The sequence below is a fragment of the Neolamprologus multifasciatus genome, chromosome 20, assembly GCF_963576455.1.
Source record: "Neolamprologus multifasciatus chromosome 20, fNeoMul1.2, whole genome shotgun sequence".
Classification (NCBI taxonomy): domain Eukaryota; kingdom Metazoa; phylum Chordata; class Actinopteri; order Cichliformes; family Cichlidae; genus Neolamprologus; species Neolamprologus multifasciatus.
The window spans coordinates 5,469,951-5,485,585 of record NC_140458.1 but is presented as its reverse complement, the minus strand read 5'-3'; the positions used below and the strand labels follow the sequence as shown (position 1 = coordinate 5,485,585).

The following is a 15,635-nucleotide window of genomic DNA, read 5'->3' as shown; positions in this document are numbered from 1 at the left end:
TCAACATCAACATTACAATTGATGTTATTTTACAAATGTTTGCATTTTATGAAGGTAACTGACTCCCATATCAGTATTTATTTTTACTTTAATTAATTTTATAACCTTATAATATAATTTGTAGTAATTTATGGTCAATTTTTTTAAATTTCATCTAATAAAATATTTTTCAGCCTGGATTCAGTATTTAGTTTATGTTACTGTAATAACTTTTTAATTAAAATATTTCTGCGTTAACGTGTAACTTCAGATTTTAATTTAAAAATAAAGTTTACATTTAAACTTTCAATCTGTTCATATTCATCAGATTGAGAGAAACACATATTCTGTCCAATCCATCTTTAATTTGATTTATTTATTGTTTGTTTTTATACAGACGCAGAGATAAAGAGAGTCTTTGATCATAACTGTTAAAAAGAGCTCAAAAACATCAGTTACACACCGAGATTCCAGCACTATTGACAACATTGTGATATAAAATAAAGTATATAGTATTCAGATGTAATGCTTACTGTCAGTACCTGCATATTTGCATCACTTCAAACGTATTGTAGTTATTCTGAAGCATTATTAACATGAACAAATATATAAAAATCTTTGTTACACCAGGATCCCCTTTAAATCACGAGGGTGAAGCTAAACGGACTAGTGTGCATGATGTGAGGTTAGTTTGTTTACTGGTTTGTTTTTTAAACAGTTTAATAGTTTTTTTTAATCTTTTACCTTTTTGTATGAAAATGTATGAAAGAAGAGAGAGAGAGACTCTGTAACCATAACAGCACAAAAGTGTACAAAAATAACTGTTGCATGTTACTGATCCTGGACTGTTGACAGTAATTCATATGATAAAGCTTAAAGTGTTATCATATGAATATTATTACTTGTTATATACTTTTTCAAATATCACAAATATTATCATCGCGTTTATAACTTACTTGTGTAATTATCCAAACCTTTATACGTTTTCTGCTTTTTGTATTTGTTTTTTGTACTTGTTTGTTTTTTGGTTGTATTTAGATCTAATGTAAATCATCTGCCAGCACAATGAAAGACAACTTAATGATTCAACAGAGTTCAATACACCAGGAACAGACGAGGATCCTAACTGCATTCTGTTGGTCTTAAAATTAAGTATGAAAGCTCCTAAATCTCTCCTAAAGTCACCTGATCCATCTCTATTATGTACTGATTTACACTGAAATGCTGTCAAATCAAAATCATAAAAAACTGAACATAAATAAAAGCATTTTTAAAAATGCTCTCAATCTGTAGAAGTTATAACAGTTATATGCTTCACTGTGGCATTGAGATACACCATAATATCTGAAATGTTATGTAAAATGCACAATGGAGAGGGTTTGTTGTTTTTTTACATTTTATTCTAACAATAGGTCACACACAACGCTAAGCGAGGCCTGCAGAATGAAATGGGAGGAATGCAACCTTAATGAGGATTACTGAAGAGCTTGTGACTCCTTAAATTCATCCGGCTTTGTCCTTCCAGCAACTTTAAAGTCACTCTGCTCAAAGTTTTATTGTCTCCGTATCATATGCCAAACGGCCACACGTTTTAAACCTCTTTTCAAACAATGTCCACATTCACAGCAAATCCTGATCAGACCTTTTTCATCTGCTGAACGTAAACCCTGTAACACGAGCATGAAAATAATGATAAAATAAGGCAAAAATTTAAAGAAATAACAAAGTAGATTAGTCGTAGATTAAAAAGATTTCATTGAGCAGCTGCTAAAATGTTACTAAGGGGTAATAACCACATTAATTAAAATTTTAAAAAAATTTAAAGCTGTGATTCCAAACCCACTAATCCAAACCAACTGATGTGAAGAAAAAATAATAATTTTGCTTCAGAGTTCTGTCATTTTTTGATATTACTTAATGTACACCAGATTTTTGTTATACACACATTTCATTCAAGATGTAAACCCCCTCTTGAACACTGTAAATGAGGGTGAAAAACCAACAAATAACCTCCTGCAAAACAAAACCTTGACTGGACCCTTAATTGTGTTTCTACAAGTTACATAAAATGGGATTGATGGTGGGATGTTGTTGCTATCTGCAAAAATCACAGATGAATATAAGACTGGACCAATCCTCTTATTTAACTGCAAGAAAATGAACCTTCACTTGTTGCTTTGGCTTTGAAGCTTTTATTTTACTTCCTGGTGTCAAAATTCAGTGTAAACTCTAAAACTGACCTTTTCTCCTTGATGTGACCTGGTTAGGAGGCTTTGCCACTCCAACATGAAGATCTTCTGTCACAGAGTCAGTTTAAGCCTGTCTCAAGTCGGCAGAGAAAGAAGGTGCACTACAGTGGACTAATGTTGCCTTTAATTCATCTCCATATCTGCTGTGGGAAGTTGCACTGGTTTGGGAGTGGTTTTGTGTGTCACATTTGCTGTGAGCCCGTGGCTGTGATGGGATTGGATTGGATTAATTGAAGGCAGGTGTATTTGACTGCACTGATACTCTAGTCGACGAATAGCCCACACTACAAATGCTGCTTTGATATTTTGTCTCTCTGTGCAGGTGTGTCATATGGCCAGATCTAAGACGACTCTGTGCAGGCCGGGACCTACTATAAGCCGCAGCCTGAAGGCAGAGTTGGGTTGCTGAGGCTGGAGTGATTACTAGCCTTCTACTTACTGGGTGGTGTCTCTGTGGACAACTGCTGATCCCTGTTAAAGTCGTTGACATGTAAAATGCAACTGACTTGAAGCATCGCTGACTCTGGCCTTGGATTGTGTGTTTTATCCATTTTGCAACTGCGACACTGGACTGTTTTATGCTTTCATTTTTTTGATCATTTTACTAATATATTATCTCTTAGAATTGTATTGGTTGTCATCTTTAGCCCATGGCTGAGGTGGTTGGTCAGACCAAAATCTGTGTGTTACAGAAGGTGGGAAGATTTTTTTGTATTTCATGTCTTCACTGCTCAGTTTGGAGGTCTGGTCCAAGCAGAAATCATAACCCAAACAAGGCTTCAGTTTGTCTTCATGTGTAAATTTACTCTTTTATTCCACCTACTTGTCACGTAACACACCGAAAACAGCATTTGTTGCTTTATTAAAGAAAAAAACATTTAGGGTATAAAGAAAAGAAATGTATAAATCAAACATGGTTTTTAAAATAAATTACTTTAAAATTTTTAAAAAGCAACAAGATGCAGGTTGGAACAGTTAAACACAGACAGACTTTCTTAAACACATTTTTGATTTGAGGACTGTCTCTTGCGTGTATTTGCAACAAGGTGCCAGATGAGTTATGTTCGGTGCCTTATTGCCTAGCAACAAGAATATGAACCGTCTCAGTATCCACCTTCATCTTTTTGCATCTTTCCCGAAAGCCAGTTGGGCAAAAAAATCAGCCACGAAGACCAAGAAACTGACAGAAAATCAACACTTTTCATAAGATGTTGTAATAATAAGAATCTGGTGCCTCTGCTGATTTACAGTTGAAAGAGCCCCAGTCAGATGTCGAAGTAACAAAGTACAAATACCTTGTTACTGTAAGGAGAATGTTAAGGCATCTGTGCTTTGCTAGACTAGATTATGTTTCTGGCAGCTTTTTACTTTTACTCCTTACGTTTTCCTTACGTTTTCAAATTTCAAAACTTTATACTGTCTAATATAAAGACAGCATAAACAGTGTACTGTCAGTCTGTCAGTGTAGGGGATGGAAGTCAGCCAGGAGAACTGCTGACATCTTGTTGAATTCAGTTGTGTAAATCCACAAAAAGCAGGAGGTCAGCTGATCACAGCCTGTACACTATGAAAATCTAGTGGAACTCTCAGTAGTGGGTTAGGGTTAGCCCACAATGAGTCAACTGATTTTTAGGGTTCTTCCACCTGCTGAATCCGCTTCAACCCCTTGCCTACACTTTTTCCTCTTTAGAGGCAAAGTCATTCTCTTCAGTGTAGGCAACAGAAAATAGAGGTGTTTTTATTTTCATATTTTGTCTCTGCTGATGTTCTACTTAACCAGTTCAAGCTGAGTTACCTTCATTAGGATTACAATTTAGACTGAAATCTCCTGCTTTGGATGTTAGTGTTCCTATCTACTAAAATTATTTTAATATTACATTAATATAGCACAAGGTTCAGTTAGCTTTGCATTAAAATAGGTTTGAAGATTGGGGGCGGATTTGAGGGCAAAGGTGGGTCTAACCTGCTACTAAAAAGGTATCACTAATGAGTTGTATTTAGTTAGTTTTCAATTAAGTTTAATTCAGTTGTATGTATATAGTGCTAAATCACAGCAATAGCTGCCTCAAGGCAATTTATACCGTAAGGTATAAGACCCTGCAATAGCACAATCATCACACCGTGGGCTCTGTACGTGCACACGCCTGCAGGGTGTCAGCCGCAGCGGTAGGCGGCGCTGTAACAAACCGAATGAGAGTGGAGGAGCTGAGAAGGAGAGCAACTCCGGTTTGATTGGAGGAAGTAAACACATCAACAAAGAAAGATGGCCGAAGTGATAGAGCTGCAGAAGCTTAAGGTTGGTATTTCCCTAAAATATGCACTTTATAACCCGCATTTGGTCGGTTTTTAAAGATAGAGATAGCTTTTAACCGGAGTTAGATGCAGGACCGGAGGTCGGGGTTACGTTAATTAACCGTTTTGAAGAACAAAATGACGTCCGGCTGAGAAGGCGAACATCCGGCATGTGTTCAAAGAGCTAACGGCGGGCTAACGTTAGAATACATCGGTTAAGGAGAGAGAAAAAACATTAAATATTAAATGAATGTGAAATAACAAATACTGTCATATATATATACACAAAGTCACCTACTGTCTCTGTCCTTCTGTAAGAACGTTAACAGCAAGTTAATTTGCCCGAGGCTAGCCCAACATTAGCTTTTAAAAGTGCAGCTCAGTTTACTCGGTCTCTGACTTTACATCCACAAGTGTCCTAAAATGCTGCAGCCAGGCACGTTCGTAGTAGCTGCACTGTAGGCTAGTTTCTCACAAAAAAATGACAGGTACACAAACGTCTGCACTAAGACTGATGCTTACCAACTGATGATGAAATGTATCTTTTGCTGACCCTCACATATTCTTTGACCTGCAAATTTGTCACATCCACATAACAGAAGTAATAGTGGTCTCTGTACATAAATAGTAAATGGTCTGTGTTAGATGGATTAATGACCAAAAAGGTCAGGTTTAAGTAAATGAACTCTGGTTTTTTATTTGTAGCTTGCTGAACTGAGGCAGGAATGCGATGCCCGAGGTTTGGAGACCAAGGGAAACAAAGGGGAGCTCATCGCCCGACTTCAGGCTTATCTGGAGGAACACGGTGAGGAACATTACCTTTCATACTGTCACTCATTTAACTCGCACGCTTGCACAAAACATTTCATTTACCTGCCTAAATAAAGGGCTTAAAATCCACCAATGTGAGACGTGAGAGAAGAGTCATTTATATCTGAAATTAGCTAGCTAAAACAGAGCTTGTCCATATTTGCTAGATCATCTTTATTCTTGTTGGCAACCCAACATTATACATGAATAATGCATGTATAATGATTTTGAATAAAAGAAATGGTGTAAAGTGTTGTAATAGTTAAACACAGAACCATAATTATCATACCTGATTTTGCTGATAGTTCATTCATTAATTGTTTAATAATAAACAGAGTATACGGTGAGCGACGCTCACCACAAAAGAATGTCTGACTTTTCAAATGTATGATTTAGTAAAAAAAAAAAGTTGTATTGCGTTAAAAAAAACATTTTTCTGTGTTTGAATCAAAAAGGGATTATGTTAAAATAAATGCTCATGTGAGAAAGTGCTAAAGACAAATCTTATTGAAGTGGAATTACATGAATAAATGAAACAAAGTGACTTGTATTCATACTTGACTGAAGGCTCATATATGGTGTAATTATTAACAAATTATTTTAAGTATAACATGGAAAAGAATCAAATGTAATGAAGTGATTTAAGTGAGGTAACTTTTTCTTAGTTAAAAATGGTTGAAAGGTCGAAGATGGAGAAGACGATAGGGTATGTCTGGATATCAGGTTATTATATATAAATGACAGCGATTCGGTGTCCAGATAGGAGGAGAGAGAGAGGGGGAGGCAAACAGCCAAAAGAGTATAAAAGAAGGCACCTAGGAACATTCAGCGTGGTTTTTCCTCTAGTTCTTGCAATGAGCAGAACACATCTTAAAATTCGGTGCTTAGGGTCCACAGTTAGAAAGTGCAGCAAGTAATGCCATAGGAGCCACCATCACACGAACACTTTGAACCTACAAATTGGTTTCATGGTTTTTTTTTCTCTGCTCATTTTTGCCGTATTACATTATAAATTCAAGAAGATTTGGACTTCGATTGTTTTCTACTGAACATTCTACCTTTACGGGAGGGAGAAGTGCATCTTCAGGCCTGCATGTTCCCGATCTCCTCTCCAATCTCTCCCCTTTCAAAGATTAGAACAAAATCAACATTAGCTCAGAGTGTGTTAATTAGATAAGTATAATTGAGGTGATTGATTGTTATTTTGTGATTCGTATTATTAGATTCTGCTTTTGCTTTGCTCCTGCTATATTGCTTTAAAAAATATCCTCCAATTAACATCTAAATTCCCTTTTTAGCACTTTGTGAAACAGTAAAAATCTGAGTATAGTTCATCCATCAGCTCCATTTGAACTCTGCATTGCCTGCTGAGTAATATTCATATGTTCAGTTTAGGGGTAGTTAAACAAAGAGCCGATTCACACTTCCTGTATTCGGGTGCTGGACCCACAGATCGAACACCCCTGTAGGTGGTTACACGTGCATGTGATGGGTGTGACATAAATTGTTTCTACAGATGATGCGGATGCATTTTAAGTGTTTTCCATGTTTTGTTTTGTTTTTAAATATTCTGTATATTTATATATGTTCGTTCTTTTTTCTTTCTTTATTTCTCCTGTTTTCTGAACAACAGAGGAAGATGTGGACGTAGATGATGTGCTTGCAGAGGATGCAGTGGTAATTTTTTACATTGTTTCCCACAATATGCTCTCCTTAAATCCCCCTCTCAGACTGTATTGTGGAGAAGTAATTTTTTTAAATGTATTTATTTATCTCAGGACTTCACTAAGGTTGAGAGTTCCAACGACGTAAAAGACGACAAGGATTCTGAGACGATCGAGCCTGAGCAGTAAGTTTATCTTCGTTAAATTTACTTCTTTTTTTTGTTCCTTCAGCACTTATTGGCTGTGGACAATGTGACATTTGGGTCTCATTCAGTACTATCTGTGTAGAAATGTTCTTACTAAGCAAATAATAAGTATTTGTTACTCTCAGATTTATGAAGCATATGCACCAGCGATGTTTGTCCTTCTAGGCAGCCAGCAGAAACTAAAATTTATGATTCGCATCATCTTTTTGACGTTTGAAATTTTACTTTTTTACTTTCAGGCCTGCCGAGAAGAAGGTGGTGAAAATAACTCCTCCATTATCTGCCAGCGAGGTGTGTACAACCTGTTTGTATCCACTAATGACTTAAATGTGTCAGGTTAAATGTGAGTCAGAGGGGAATTTTAGCTCATAGTAAAGTTCAGTGGTCTATTTATAGGAGTATATGAATAAAACGTATAGATTTACGAGCAAGGGTAATACATCAAATGTATAGGTGTAAATGTAAGAGATATTTCAATAGGAAGTATACAAAGTTTAGAATTTAGACTTTACTTCATGTACAGCAGTAATGTCAGTTTTTTATCTAATTTGTTGAGCAGAGACTTCAGAAGAGAGCCGAACGTTTCAACCTGCCGGCGTCATCTGAAAGCAAGAAGGCTATACGTGCAGCAAGGTGAGGCCTCAATTATTTCTTCTTTCAAAATAACAGTAGAATAACTGTGCTCGCTGCATTTGGCTTTTTGTCCGAGAACACGATGAATCAAATCTTTATCTCTTTATTGTATCTTTCCAATGTGACTTTATTTTATTTCAGTACTTCAATGAAATCTGGAGCATTTTTTATGTGATCTTATTTTTCCTCATAGGCTCTTTTAAATTGTAGTTTTTTGATGTTTTGTCTTTTTGAGTTATTTCAATTTGTTTATCATTTTATAATATATTTATTTTATTGACATTTTTTGTATCAATAAAATGTGATAACTTAAAAATAGCATAGTTTATGTGACTCCTCCCTGAGTTAGCAATCACTTAGATGAATCAAACATCATCATACATGACAGAAATGATGGTCATGACTTCTCGAGTAGCACCCATGTAGTTCATGAAGCAGATTTATGTTTCAGTAAATCTGTGTTAAAACTGAAACATGTGTTCTCCCATGTTCTAGGTTTGGCTTACCTGCTACTTCAAGTCCCTCTCCAGGTCTGTTGTCACTCTTTACTAAACAAATGTTTTTTTTTATAAGAAATGTATCGAAGCTAAGGACTGACTTCGTAGGCATGTGTCAAAATATGTTTGTTTTTTTAAATTGAATCTTTGTATTTTATTCATAATTTATTTATTTTATATGATGACGTTACAAAATGTTTTATTTTCTAATTGTACTATAGAGAAGAAACATAAGCCTTTGTAAACCTTTATATACGCCTTTGTATTATTGTAGTGCAATAATAATAATACCATGATAGCACTAACTTATACTACTGCTAGAAAAAAATCTATTTTTTATTTAAAAAAAAAAAAAGAATTTTATAATTAATGTTATTTGTTATAAATTAATTCCGTCAAGAAGAATTTAAAATTTCCCAGAATTCATCAAAACTATCAACTAAATTTAAAACAGTTGTACCAGTTTAAACCACAAGATGGGGCAATGAGTCTGTTTCACCTTTAATTAAATACAAAGTGTTAGTGATAGCTCATGTAAAATACATTAACATATCATATGAAAAATATTTTCTGTAACATTGTGGGGTTTTTTGTGTATCTGCTTGATTTAAATGAGCAGATCATCACCTTCATGTCAGCTTCTCTCACACCTCCAAATAGCTTTCAGTAGCTTATTTTGAAATCGTTCTATGGAGGTCTCATTCTGACCAGTTGATTTGTGGCCCTGCTCTACGCACTGGAGTAGTTGAAGGACTCACAGTGCAGAAGCAGCATGAAAAGTGAAAAATATCAAGTAATATGCAGAGCAAGACAGATTAAATCACAGAGCAGTTAAATTGGTCAGAAAGGAACTTCCATGGTGCAATCTAAAAATAACAGTTGTGCTGAAAGCCATGTGGACGTGTTTGAGAAGATGATGTTCAACTGGAGATCAGCCAATCAGGTAAATGTGAGATGTTACCTAGAACTTTTTGATCATTTCATACTCATATGTAGCCTGTGGAGAGCGATGAGTACAGATATGGTGAACAATACAACCTTTTTAAATGTATTTCTGTATGTAACTAATTTAAAGATAAATGGAAAATACTTTTTTTTCTGGGAAATTGTTACTGCAGTAGTTTTCATTTAAAGTGAGATTTCATGTTCAGCCAATAAAAGTTGATAGTGATAAACTAAAATTGCTAAACATAGATTTAATCAGTTGTAATCAGCCACATCCAACCCCTTAACAACAGTATTAGTAGTATTAGTATTAGTAGTAGTGTTATTACAAGTATTTCAGTGTTTATTATGGTTTTTCTCACAGTTTTCTACTTTCTGTCTTTCAAACAGGTGTCGTTGTAAACAGTAAAGCTGCGGTAAGTGTCAAAGTAAAAAAAAAAATTCTGATCATTTATTTCTTTATTGCTCCATCTGACTCAAAAAGGACGCTGAATCATCATGTTTGTCTCTGTTAAAGGTGAACGTCGATCAGCTGAAGAAGAGGGCAGAAAGATTTGGCATGAACGTCTCATCTATTTCTCAAAAGGTGAGCTCTAGTGGTTTTTTTTTGTGTGTGGTGTATAAACTAATGAATCAGGGTTCATGCTGGACATTGAAAAGCCTGAAATTAAAATTAATCAATAAATCAAAATAAAAAAAGTTTACTCTATGTATTTATTTTGCAGATGATCTGTTTAAAATTGGAAGAAAAATTGTCGTCATTATATTTGTGACACCACAAAACAAACAATAGCGTGATATGAAATGATAGACGTTTTCATATCGTCATAAAATATATGTCATTATATCGAACAGCCCTAATAGTACTTGTTTTTTCTTTATTTATTAACCCTCTTTAACCTCATAGGACCTGACGTCCACATGTGGGCATCACATTTTGGGTTGTCTAGACCAAATTACTAAATTTTGCTCTACAAGGCCCTGATATCCACTTACGAGAACATTATGCTGCCACTGTTCTATCAAAATTTAAAACAAATGTCCTCTTATGTGGATCTCATTTTTCTCAGAAACAAAAATCGGGTAAAAAAAAAAAAAAATCAGATAATTCTTTGTCATCTGGTCCAAATCAGCCCAAATAGCAAAGAGAAATTAAAAAGAGTTCGAGTCTTAGGAGGTTAAATGTTGTTCTGATTCTTTTTTTCTTTTTTTCTTGTCTTTATTGTTTGCCCTTTTATTTAGTTTTTGTTTACTTTTCCTTGAGAATCTGTGCTAATGTTAAGTAATACTATATATTACAAAATAATTTATAGCTAAAGCATTAATATTATACTGACTTTTTCAGATTGAGGAGGATGAGAAGCTTAAGAAGAGGAAGGAGCGGTTTGGAGTCCTAACAAGCGCGGGCTCAGTTGGTGGAGACGACGTCGAGGTACGATTTTGGTTTTGTGTGATTCATATTTCATCACAATGCCATGTAATTTAACCACAGTGAATGAAATAAAGAGGCTGATTAATCTTTTCTTTCTTTTTGTCTCTGCAGGCAAAGAAGATGAAACGTGCGGAAAGATTTGGAAAAGTGTAAATAAAGTGCGAAGTAGGGTTTTTTTGGTTTTTTGTTGTTGTTTTTTTTTAAGGGTTTTTTGTGACTGTACATCAGAGATTCCTGAGGATGAGAACCGGAATAGGCTAAAATCAAAAGTACAATTAAATGCAAATAAGAATTATAAATGGGGCAGCTGTATCATTTAAAGTAGTTGAAAAGCACATATTTGGATTTTTTTGTAATGGCAGAATTGAAGGGGTGCAAACAGGAGCTTGCAAACAACGCAGAAGTTTCTCAGTTTTAAGATTTTTGCTCATCGTTTCAACTGCATTACAGTCCATTTTTCTAATGTATATCAAGCAAATACAGCAACAAGCAGCTACTTTACAGTAAAAGATGGTTAATTACTCGTCATATAATCTTAAGACAAACTGCTCAGTGAAATCAATAAAATCATTTTACACATGAAACCATCGATGAGGTTGAAATGTTTTGTTCTGAAGCCGTTGCGTAAAGTTTTCCATTAGTGAAAGAAAAAAATTGAGGCTTTTTATATAAACATGTTTTTGTAGACTGTTCCAGTTATGATGAAACCTGTTAAGGAAGTGATAACCGATTGAAACATCTAGTAGTTTGCAGTAATAGGAAAAGGAAGATTACTGACTGTAATTTGTTCTCACTGTGTGTTTAACTGTACTTTTGATTGATCAGATAGTCTGATTGTTTTTTGGGAGGGGGGCGGGGGCATCACTGATACACTGCTTCAGTTATCTGTCCATTTTATAACGTTTTGTGATTTAAAATAAATTGTTTTCAATTTTTTGATACCTGCGTCCTTGTCTCATCACTGTTGTTACTGGAGTTTGATCATCAGTGTGGACCATTTTAGTACTAAAGAACACATTCTGTTGAAGTATAGTTTGTATTTTCCTCAGTTGTTTATTATCTTTAAATATAGCTGGAGTTGTGTGTTCATATTTCTCTCCAAGTGTGTGAATATTAAGAAATGTTATTTTTGACCCAGAGTCAGGCCAGTTAGAGACCCCAGTTAGAAGTTGTATGATTGTAAGGTTTATCTACATATTTCACAGAGATAACAGAACAAGGCAAATGTGTATCTGGAGCATTAATTCAAATGACAAAGAGCTTTGCGAGTGTAATTACCCCCTGGTGGGCACTGATGAAGCACAGGGATTGGAGTCAGATAGCTTCACCAAAGGGGGTGCCTGACACATCGTAGAACGCAGCCGACAGTCCTTGTCTGAGTGCTAAATGCACGGGCGATATACAGTATTTAATTTCAATTTTGCTAAAGTAAAACATTTGTGAGTTTTGGTTGCACTATAAAATGCAAGTAATAATAATTTACCACAACCTTTCAAGTAAGAATTACAGGAGCAGTTTGAGTTTGTCTCTTGAGTTTTTCTTGTTTTAACATTTTGTATGCTTTCCTATATCAAGCACATTCTGCTGCTGCTTTACAGGGAATATTTTTTTCACCTAACATTAAGTGATTAGTCATATTACAGTCTAAAAACAGACTATGTAGATATCTTACAAATGAAACAGTCATTCTGAGGTCGTTTTAATGTAAAACAGCTCCAGAGAGGTTTAATTATCAAAGGATCAATTCTTTACTCATTAAAAGTTTGGTTTCAGTGAAGTTTGGGTCATTTTTACCCTTTATTTTCTTTCTTCCCATAATATCAAACAATGTTATGATAGGAAAAATGGTTTAAAACATCTAGCTTACAATTGATGCAGTATGACGAAATAATATTTCTGTCCCATTTTGATCAAATGTTGCTGCAGTAACACATTCTAGAGTTTTTAGCTGTACTGTAAAACCTCAAATAACAACACAAACACTGTCTGAAAAACAAAAGCACTAAAGCGGTTGTAACAGGAATGACGAAAAATCAATACCCAGATGAGTGAAACCCAATAAGTCACAATAAAAAAACAAAAATATATTTTTACAGACATTTGAAGGAAATAAACAATTTTCAACAACATGAAGGCTCATTTGGGCAATGTTTCTGCTGTAATTTGCAAACAAATCAAAAGTTTTAAAAGTGATCGGAAAAATCTGAAAATCAATTATGAAACATACAGAAAGCCACTGCAGAGAACTGTGAACTATGATTCGACCCTAAAACCAGCAAGAAGCTTTACTGCTGCATTTCAAACTGTTTAAAGACGACAAACCAAAAGGAGAAGAAAAAGTATGAACAAGGTCAACGTTAACACTTTCGTAGCATGTACTTTTAAAATAACAGGTCAATATCTGCGGTTCACTGATAAGTTTTGTTGTGTAAATTAGTGCTCACTGTTAAAAAGAGTTATCTGTATTTTAAACTTCCTGATGATCACCTCATCACTCCTGCTAATGTGCCCTAACCAACTGAAACCCCCCACCCCCACCCCCACCCCCTCACACCTACAGAAAGAGGCCGCTCCCGCTTGAAGTTTCATGACACAATGAGGGTGATCAGTCTGAACAACTCTGTATTGATATGGAGCAAAAACTGCTGCGGGACAGAGACAGCCTCAACCACCCAAATACAATACAATCAGAAGTGGGCTCTCACCATTAGTACTCTGTGACAATACAACGTGTCAATTATTTGACACCTGCATGGCTTTTAAGTCTGTCACCAAGCACATCTGTTTCACTGTGAAAGCTCCTACTAGCTAAATGAAAGAAAAATGAAAAGGATTAAGAGGTCCCAGCATTCCCTGCCTGGATATTAGCAGAGAAGTGGGTGCAAAAAATAAAAAGAAAGAAAATAAAGTGGTACGCTGCAGATGACCTCTCAACAGGAAATATGGGGTTTGTTTTTGACGTGTTGAAATTGACCTTTTCACCTTTTATAATAAGGGGAAAACCTTGAGAATATTGGCCAAATTACCAGATTTAATTTTAAATAAAATAACGGAGCGATTTTATCTTTCACCACTGACTGAAAACACTGTAATGGAACCTGATCTACATCATTTAATGGTTCAATTTGGGATTTTTTATAAAAACCTTTTTTGTATCCATGTGCTCAAAATATTGGTGTGCAATAAAATTGTTATGTGATCCCTTAAAAGATATGTACTCACACACACACACACACACACACACGATTTCTAATTTTTGTGTTAGAAAAGGCAGTCCCACTTTAAAATGGTACTCAATAGTGACTCCCACAGTTTATTGAACACTTCTTTGATATTTTTTTTGAGATATTTGTCTGTTTGCAATGATTTAACAAACATCAACTGCACAAGGGGTGTAAGAAAGGGGTTAAGTTAGTTGTTTTATTGTTTTATTGAAATTTATAATAATTGACTTTGACACCAGTGATCAATAATCAGCCTCCAGAAGCTATATAGTATAAATATAAGTAGAATATAAATAGCTACTACTATAAATGGTCACTTTTTCTCTATTACTGGTCTAACCTTTATATCACTGTTATAGTGATGGGTAATAAATGAGTGAAATACATAAACTGAGAGACTTTAATTACTAATCTGTAACAGTAACAGACTAAACTCAAACCAATACATTATGTTACATATTTTACACATTTAAGAAATAGCACTAATATATACAGATCACTCAGTTCTAAATATCAAGGATTAACAAAGGTGATTATAAATAAATATCAAGAAAATTGACAAGAATATTCCAGAGTAGAAAAGAGCGCGTGTAAAAAGGGTGTAACTATTGCAGGGTTCACAGTGTGTTAGATGGAGGAGTTGTACAGGGAGATGGCCACAGGCAGGAATGATTTCCTGTGTCGGTCAGTGGTGCTTTTTGGTAATCTCAGTCTCTCACTGAACGTGCTCCTGTGACTAGCCAGCATGTCATGTCATGGAGTGGGTGGGAGGTGTTATCCAAGATTGTCTTTATCTTGGACAACATCTGCCTCTCAGACACCACCCTAACGGAGTCCAGCTCCATCCCCACAACATTACTGGCCTTGTGGATCCGTTTATTTAGTCTGTTGGCATCTGTGACCCTCAACCTGCTGCCCCAGCATGCAACAGCATAGAAGATAGCACTGACCACAACAGAGATACAACAAGATAACATCAATTAGTAAGGATAGTGAAGTGTCACTTGGCTATGATATTAAAAAGTAGACACTGATGTAGCTTACTGAATCTTCTCTGGTGAAATTCAGTATGGTTCCGACAACAGTTTTATGTTAATGTACAATCATTAATATGTTTTATGTGTGTGTGTGCTGTGTTGGGCAAACTTTGATTAAATTGAGGAGGACTGATATGATATCGTTTAGCTTTTGAGCACCTATTCAGGAGAAGTTTCACTCATCCATTAAAGGGTAGTTAATCATATTAATCAAGATGATCACGTCAAGTGTTAATCAAGTCAGGTGATTAACTAGATTGTTATTCCTCCTACAGCATCATCTCATATACACAGATTTTTGTACTGCAGAAGTCTTTAGTGCTGAAGGGAAAATCCCAGAAAAGAAAAATCTGGGACAGCATGGCTGTCGGGACGAGTTTAGCGTTAGCGTAGAACTTTCTAACATAGCACTATTTGGTTATGGACAGATAGACTAAGACTGTGATGTTAGAGGCTGACCAAACAGGCATATGAGGGAAAATGGAAGGGAACTTTAGCGTTAGCGTGTTTTCAAAAGCAAGTAAAACCCCAGACACACAAGCCTAGAGACTGGTTTATGACCCCCCCCCCCCCCCAATGCACTCCCCTCCTTGTGGCCTCCAACTAAATTTCAGTAGTACGTGCTGGGGAATGCACATTTATCCCTAACAACTGGTAATTGGCAGAG

The 15,635-nt window shown here is 35.5% G+C and overlaps 1 protein-coding gene across 1 annotated transcript; it reads left to right on the top strand.

Moving 5' to 3' along the window:
* The first annotated feature begins 4,394 nt into the window (after positions 1-4,394).
* sarnp (SAP domain containing ribonucleoprotein) lies at positions 4,395-11,648 on the top strand. Its single transcript, XM_085146900.1, has 11 exons — positions 4,395-4,524; positions 5,226-5,325; positions 6,964-7,007; positions 7,109-7,179; positions 7,440-7,491; positions 7,760-7,833; positions 8,329-8,363; positions 9,666-9,691; positions 9,793-9,861; positions 10,621-10,707; positions 10,819-11,648. Exons 1-11 carry the CDS (start codon positions 4,492-4,494, stop codon positions 10,858-10,860), a joined length of 633 nt encoding a protein of 210 aa, XP_085003026.1. The 5' UTR covers positions 4,395-4,491; the 3' UTR covers positions 10,861-11,648.
* Positions 11,649-15,635: the final 3,987 nt, after the last annotated feature.